This window comes from Hibiscus syriacus, unplaced genomic scaffold (assembly GCF_006381635.1).
Source record: "Hibiscus syriacus cultivar Baekdansim isolate YM2019G1 unplaced genomic scaffold, ASM638163v2 tig00002511_pilon, whole genome shotgun sequence".
In the NCBI taxonomy this organism is placed as follows: domain Eukaryota; kingdom Viridiplantae; phylum Streptophyta; class Magnoliopsida; order Malvales; family Malvaceae; genus Hibiscus; species Hibiscus syriacus.
In genome coordinates, this window is record NW_024061932.1 from 6,372,858 (window position 1) to 6,381,522 (window position 8,665).

The 8,665-nt window shown below is 32.5% G+C and overlaps 1 protein-coding gene across 1 annotated transcript; it reads left to right on the forward strand.

Annotated features, from left to right (window-relative positions):
* The first annotated feature begins 7,931 nt into the window (after window positions 1–7,931).
* LOC120145987 (S-protein homolog 18-like) lies at window positions 7,932–8,375 on the forward strand. The gene has a single exon (XM_039159670.1). It carries the CDS (start codon window positions 7,932–7,934, stop codon window positions 8,373–8,375), a length of 444 nt encoding a protein of 147 aa, XP_039015601.1.
* Window positions 8,376–8,665: the final 290 nt, after the last annotated feature.

Genomic DNA, 8,665 nt, shown 5'->3' on the forward strand with positions numbered 1-8,665 from the left:
TTGAGAACCACGTGAATTGTATCGACAGTCATTTTCGTCCGAATTCAATTTCAATATAATTATATATTATTATATTATAATTATGTTATTTTTATTATAAATAATTCTTACAGTTTTACAGGTCCAATGCATTAAGCCCTGAGGCCCAATTATAAGCATAACCCTAAACTCATGTTACAACCAGACTTAACCTAAACAACCCAATAGGCCCAGAAACAGATCCAAAGGCGATTAGGGTTTTACGTATGTATTTCCAGCGCCTCTCTTCCTCAGCCGTCCAATCCAGAGAAAGATTCAACGACCAATAAGGAACCAGCAAAACCCTAGGGTGCTCATTGCAACCCTAGGGCTATTTCGGCGCCGCCATAGAGATGATGATATCCTCGTCGACGAACGCTTCAACCAGCAGTGGCCACGTCCTCGCTGGATCTACAAGATCTTTAATGCGCCAATTCTCTCCATCGTACAGTTCACCACCCCTAGAGTGAGTCACCACCGTAGCTCCGGTGACTCACCGAGGTACACTCCATTAACCGGTCCAAAGGGAGCGTCGAAACCCCCATGTAAATAGGGATGCACCTGCAAAGAACAAGAACAACGAGCAATCAAGAAGGCAATCACCCAAACCAGTAAAATATTTAGAGAAGAGAGTGAAGGAAGTCTTACCACCATCGAAACATTCACGCGCCTCCACGTGCGGCCTGAGAAGTCGAACTTTAAAGGTATATTCCTTAGATCTACTGCGATTTAGGGTGTTTTGGGGAAAATGATACTGGATTTGTGTTTAGGAGAAAAGAGGGAGTGATTTGGTGTATTTTGTTGATATCCAGCCACCGTGGGTGGTGGCGGTTGACGGTGGCGATTGGCTATCGGCCGGGGACGAATTCCCTCCGGTGAGAGAATTCTAGTGAGAAGTGAGAGCTTCGAGAGAGTATAATGAGGGAAATGAGGTTTGAAACCTCTTCAGGCCTAATAAGGCCTATTTATTCCCCTCCCCAAATGATGTCGTTTTGGGGAGAGACCTGCGTGTAATTCGGGTCTGGGGAAATTGAGTCCGAGGTCCCTGTAATTTTATAACCTTGTAATTTAGTCATCAAAAGCATGTTTCATATATTTTAATTTTTTCTTTTAATTTTATTTATTTATGTTTTGATCACTACTTCATATATATATATATATATATATATATATATATACTTTACGATAAATATCAGGTATAATCCTTAATATTTTAATAATTTACATTTCAATTTTCTAATAATTTAGGGTAAATTACATTAGTAGTACATAACTTTAATAATAGTTTAGATCATGTTAATTAATTTAAATATTTTCCATTTTATATTTTAATAATGTTAGTTATAATATTAGTATGTTTTATAACTTTATAATATAGTTTTAATATTAAAATATGATTAGTAATATTTATGTTAAATATTTAGTAATTATTTATATTAAGATTAATAAATATCGGTACCAATTTTGGGCATTGTGGGAATGCTAATTCTTTCCCATACATAACCGACTCTCGAACCCATTTTTCTGGTAAGTAGACCCGAGTTGTATTATTTTAATATTATTCTTAGGAATTTTTATTAAAATAATATGACATTTTGGTGACCAATCTCATCAAATAAAAAGATTGGCGGCAACTCTACAATTTGGTGTTTTCTCTGATTCATAGAGGATAAGCACTTATTTTTTCGAGACTAGTTACACCGTTTGTGGTGTACTATTTGCACTCTCCGTCGTCGGGCAGAGAAACGTCTCGACAAATTGGTCCTCCCATCAAGCCACCCATGCATGCCTCAGATGACAAGAAAGTCGAGACCTTCTAGTCCCCTAGTATTCGCTTGTGTAACATCCAACAGAGATGTGGTCTCTTTTCCCTTCTACCCCAGTCTGTAAAAGACCCTGACACTCATACAGATGCATGTATGCCTATGGCCTTCACTCTACTCACGAGGATTTCAGCAACATCCTCGTGAGGGTTTTTAAAAAATCCACAAGAAAAAAACAAAAAGAGAGATAAATCATCAACAATGAAAACAAGAGAAAGAGGAGGATTTCATGCAAGAAAAAAAAAGATCACACAACCAAAATCATAAGCATTCAAATAAAAATAAAAAAATGAAAAGAAAAAAAAAACCAAAATGATAGACCAATTAGAGCAATTTCGAACAAAAATGAGAGGGGAAAACAATAGAGGACTCGAAAAACAACATAAAGAAAGGGTTGCTTTTTACCTAATTTTGGAATGTTTTGAGGTCGAAAGGAGGGATCTTTTCTCTCCTTCTCGCTTATGTCTTCGTAGGAGGTAATTTGAGCGAGAAAGACCATTGATTTATTGCTATGCAAGTGGTCGTGATGAGGGTTCTCTAAAATCCTAAAGTAATGAAAATTAGAGAGGGTTTTCTCTTTTCATTTTTAGGGTACGTTTGGTTCATGGAATATAGCATTACCTCCGAGAATAGGATTATCGGAATGTAACATTATCTAACACATTATTGTGAATGTTACATTGTTTTGTTTGGTTCGTTTAGCAGGAATGTAAGATTACAGTGTTTGATTAAAGGAATAAAATATTATTGAAATGCATATTTTACTAAATTGTCCTTATTATATATCGTTTTTTAACAAATTGAATTGTAAATATTCAAATGAAAATATTTGTATAAAAGATCATAGAAAACATATAACTTTACTATTTTTAGTTTATATATTTTCTTTAAAAAATTTAAACTCATAAAATTTATATAATTTTTTTATAAAATTTAAAAGATAAATAGGTTTAATGAAAGGGTTTAATTTTATTTTAACCCCTGAACTTCATATAAAATTCTAATTATGGATTTTTTTGTAAATCTAAAATAGTTTAAGGATAAATTTACAATTTAACCTTCGTAGAATTTTTTTTATTCAACGACAGAAGAATGATATTTTTGAAAAAAAATTATGTTAAGGGCATTTTAGTCCAAAACGTCCGGAATATAACAATACCTAAGGGATTTGGGATAATCACATTCCCGGTAATAAGCCCCCAAAATACCACTGTTGAAAATGACTTATTACCGGGGGTTGGGAATCTTTGCAATCCAAATGGGGGAATCACATTCTGGAAAAAAATATTTCCCCCGGTAATCTTACATACCCCCATCCAAACGCACCCTTAGGGGTGGCAACAAAATGAAGCTTGTAAAAACGACATCGTTTTGAGTTCTCACAGCCGCACGTGTTGTGAGCTAATAACATAGGGTAATCTATGTCAAATACCACTCACCTTTAGGCGCTAACTCGAAAATGCCATTGACGTTTCAATTTTGCCAATTTAAGCACTAACGTTTATGTTTTACTCCAATTAAGCCACTCCGCTGTTAATCCGTTAACGAGACGATGACATGGCATGGATGGGCCGTGACGGTGATGACGTGGATGCCATACCAAAACGACGTCGTTTCAACACAATTATTTTGATGCTCAATAAAGACAAAACGACGTCGTTTTGCTTGAAAAATTATTAAAATAATATGAAACTCATGGATTTAAACCCCAAACCCCTAGATATTAAACATAATATTTAACCATTGAGCTACCTTATATTTCTTTGTTGGTTTTTCTACAAATGTTTTTAACGATGCTTGAAAAAAACTGATGATATTGCACCGCATAAGATGTTGTGACTGAGATCTAGAACTTGTAAGAACTTAATATTGTCGATGTTGTCTAGGATATTGTTCCTCATCGAGAGCTCGACGAGAGATACTGGAAACGTTGATGGGACTTGGCCGGATACGTTGTTATCACTAGCGTCGGGAAAGTAAAGCTTTCTGAGTGAAACCAGATCAGGAAACTCACTGAAAATGTAGTTTCGTTGGATTTTGAGTCATTTCAAGCGTGTTAGGTTGTTAAAGCTTGGAGGAATTGGTCAATAGAGATGGTTTTTGTCAAGGTAGAGTTCTTTAAGGTGAGGGAGTGAGCCAAGAACTGCGGGTATTTCAACGGTGACTGAGTTCCCAGAGAGACCTAGTCGACCCAAGCGTGTTAAATGTGCAGGAATAGGTGGATAGTTTCTATCAGAAGGTGGAAGATGCAGAAAACTCATTTGGTCAAATGTGCAGTTGATGCTTCCTATGGTGACATGGCTAGTTAATCGGGTGGTAATATTCATTACAAGGGCTGTGGAGCTTTTTATTTTGGGGGTGGGTGGGGGATATTACTGTTTTGATTAGCTTTGAATATGCATTCGTGCTATTTTAAGGTGTTTTTGTTTCAAGTTGAAGCAATTAGAAAAACCTTCTGGCTTTATTAATTTTTGCCTTGAAGAGATGTTGCACATTTGTAAAGTTTAAACTAACAACTGTGTTGCATTGATGTACATTTTTTTGTTTCTTTGGACTTATTATTGAAGGCAAATGGTCTTTGTAAGCATATGATCTTCAATTAGTCACTGATATCTAATTTTGGATTCAAGATTGAAAGTTCTTTGTAATTTGGAAATACCATATGCTCAGCTTCAGCATTGCGTATATTCATTGGCCATGGAGCTAATTTAACCTTGACATTTTTGGTTTCTTAATGAGCTTGGATGCACCTATGATGTGCATTTATCAGGAGCCTACAAATTGGAGAACGAGTCATGAACTCGAAGCAAACCAGAGACGAGTGTATCACACCTGAGGCCGCAAGTGAAGTGGTCAGTGAAGATGTTGTCGCATGGAATAATGGAGAAATCCCATGAGCTCAATCAAGATCCGGAGCAATGGAAGGAGGGTCCACACCATTTTTCAGATCTTTGAGAACTTGTACATCTGCTGGGTGTGTTCTTGAATTTACTAAAAGCAACAACTTTGAGAATATGGTGATGAAAACAAGAGAATGAAGATGGAGATAAAGGGTACTAGATATCGATGCCAGGGGTTAAGCAATAATTTTATTTGGGGTTCAAGCATTATTAACTAGAGTTTTAAAATTTTAAAACTTTTATAGAAAAACCAATAAAGAAATATAAGGTGGCTCAATGGCTAAATATTATGTTTAATATCTAGGGGTTTGATGTTCAAATCCCATGAGTTACATATTATTTTAATAATTTTTTAAGCAAAACGACGTCGTTTTATCTTTATTGAGCATCAAAATAATTGTGTTGAAACGACGTCATTTTGGTAAGTCATCCACATCATCACCATCACGGCCCGTCCATGCCATGTCATCGTCCCGTTAATAGATTAACAGCGGAGTGGCTTAATTGGAGTAAAACATAAACGTCAATGCTTAAATTGGCAAAATTAAAACGTCGGTGGCATTTTCGAGTCGGCGCCTAAAGGTGAGTGGTATTTGACATAGATTAGCCAATAACATATTTAATCCTCGTAAGTTTTGTAAGCTTTACGATTTAGTCATCAAATGAAATTGAATTTTTTCCTTTTTTTTGGCATTTTAATTTTCTATGATTTTCATTATGGTCCTTTACCCTTTTGATTCATATTTTATGATATATTGATTTTTGCATTATATTTTATTTTTCTCCTGTTTTAGTCTCGAATGCTTTAGGGTTTTATTTCAGTTTTAGTGCTTGTATTATATGGTACTTTCCTCTTATGCCATGAAGTTGCTTTGCTTGTTGATGTACCACTAAGGTTTCTGTTTGCATTATTTAGCCCCTGTTATTTTCATTTTCTTTTAATTTGGTCCTTAGTTAGTTTTATCATTTTATACATTTAGTCCTTATACTTTTTATTATTTAATTTTAGTCCTTTATATATATATATATTATACTATACGTGCTCCATATTTTATTTGTATTTTCTATTATATATGAATATATATACCATATACACGTCCATACGCATTACTTTTTAAACTTTTGCTTAAGTTGGAATTAGTTACATATATAATAAATGTATATTTTTATAAGCCTCGTTTATTTTTCCTCACGTATGTATATATCATATTATTTTATATTATATATATATATATATATATATTTAATATTTCTTAACCCTTATATATTTATATATCCTTTGCTAATTTTTTTAATTTATGAAATACCCCTATGTAAGTATATTTTAGAAATGTTTTGCTCGAATATAATTTTCAAGAATATTTATCGTAAAATGATTGTGATAAGCATACTTAATAGTTGTTGTACGATTCAAGATAACATTTGAACGAAATGTGAACTTCAAATAAATTGAGTCATTCTTTAAATAAAATATATACCCTTGTAGTTTTTAGTAATACCTTCTTTGATCGAGTAATAAATGGAAGAGTGTTCTAAATAGTTGAAACACAACTCCGTAAAATTATTTGATTGAATTGATATTTCATTATTTTTTAATAAAATGTCTTTGAATAATAATAATAATAATAATAATAATAATAATAATAATAATAATGACGTGCAGTAACTTTTTTTTTTGTATGTTTTAATAATTTAATTGTTGTTTGACATTTTAATATATCCATATTTGAATTGTGTATATTTTTATTTGCATAAATAAGAAGGCAACATTGTTTGAAAAATCAAGGGGATAGACTTCTAAATGGATGAAGCGCAAATCTCGTTAGTTTTTCAGAATAAAATGATTGTATTTTATATATATATATATATATATATATTTGAATTGGCAAATTCAACTATCACGATAATGTATAAGTTACTAGGTACCAATTTTGGATATTGTAGGGGTGTTTACTCTTTTCCATACGTAATCGATTCCCAAACCCTTTAAATGAATCTTTAGTAAACGCATACCAATTTTCTTCTTTCAAATGATTTTTTAAAAATTATTTTCAAATGACGCTATTTAGGTATTAGCCATACTTAATCCAATGGTCGATAACGACTCCAAATCAGATTTATTAAAAATCTAATTTTCTCTCAAATAAGTCGTAAATTAAGATTTTTTTTATATAAGGGATCACCTTTTAAAAAAAACGTTCCACAATTATAAGGATAAAACATGAATAAATGGGTAAATAAGACAGAAATAATTATCATAAGAATCTCAACCACCCAAAATTTACTTAAAATAAAAATAAAATATTGTTTAAAATATTATAATAGTTTTTCTTTTATTTGCATTATCCAACCTAGATTAGATCTTAATTAATTAATTAAATTTATTTTAATTAAATCTCGTTATTAAATTCCTTCCCAAATAAATAGTTAAGTTTAAGATTTTTTTCATGACTTTTTTTGAGCTTCAATTCATTGTTTCAAGTTTAAGTCGAGCTTGAAAATTTTAGGTTCTCGAGTTTTCGAGTCGAATCGAGTTTTATTTTAGAGTTTTCGAGTTAGAGTCGAGCTCGAATCCTAGTTGTATTGAAGTTATTCAATAAAATAATAGGGTACTCTTTTCTGCTTTTGTTGTCTTGATTGAATTTTGACTCGATTGAGTTAAGAGAGATTTTTTTAACGAGATTTACATTTCTTTTAAAAAAAATGTAGAGAACTAAATAAGTTTTTGGGGTGTAAAATAATGAGACGGACTTTGACAATTATAAATATAAAACATGAATAAATGGGTAAATAAGACAGAAATAGTTATCATAAGAATCTCAACCACCCAAAAAAATGTACTTAATATAGAAATAAAATATTGTGTAGAATATTATAAGGTTTTTTTTTCTTTTATTTGTATTATCAAACCTAGATTAGATCTTAATCAATTAATTAATTTTTTTTAATTAAATCTCCTTATTAAATTCTTTTAATCAAATCTCCTTATTAAATTCCTTCCCAAATAAATAAACATATTAATGACCAAAGAATATTAATTAAACTTTACAACTGTTCCACATTAATACTATTTTCCCACTTTGGCCTCTAAAATAAGTGTTGAGAATTTATGGCAATATAAATCCTACTTCTTTGACCGAATCCACAATGCTATAAAAACCAAATCCCCATTGTCTTTACTTCTTACACCATGGTTGACCTCAAGGAAGAATTGGTGCCATTAATGGTGGCACTTTGCATGACGTTCCCGTCGGTATACGCAGTCACCGAAGATGTTCTATGGGTCAACTACCATATCCACATAACCAACGATTTGCCGACGTCGGAATCGGAATCTAGCAAGCCGTCATTGTATCTGCATTGTAAGTCTAAAAACAAAGACCTTGGTGAGAAAGGCATGGTTCAGCATGAGGATTACACATGGGATACAAAAATAAACGTGTTCAGGACCACCCTGTTCTTCTGCCATGCAGTGTGGGTGAATCATAAGGAGAGGTATTTTGTGGCTTTCAAGGCCACACGAGATGAAGATCGGTGCATGGTTTATCATTTTTCTTGCTTGTGGTCGGTCAAGGAGGATGGGATTTATTTTAGCAATGATCAGCTTACTTGGACTAATGCTTACCCATGGTAGATTCTTGTTGAAGTGATCATTTGGAAATAAATAAATCATTTCTTTCTAATATCCTAATAATCATATTTTCTTTTTAATATTTTCATATTTTAAATTTAAAATATTTTTATTTTTTAAATCAAATAACCGTTTGAACTTTTTAAAAAATCAATTTGGCCATCGAACTTGGAAAAAAAAGCAATTTAGCCCATTTGTCACATCATCAGCCACATCACCAACCAATGTAGACTTCCATGTCAACAACGTGAAGTGCCACGTAAGCATTGTAACAGTCAACGAAGGAAATTATT

Bases quoted from the DNA above. Each gene is read 5' to 3' on its own strand.
- LOC120145987 (XM_039159670.1), top strand. From the start codon at position 7,932: ATGGTTGACCTCAAGGAAGAATTGGTGCCATTAATGGTGGCACTTTGC.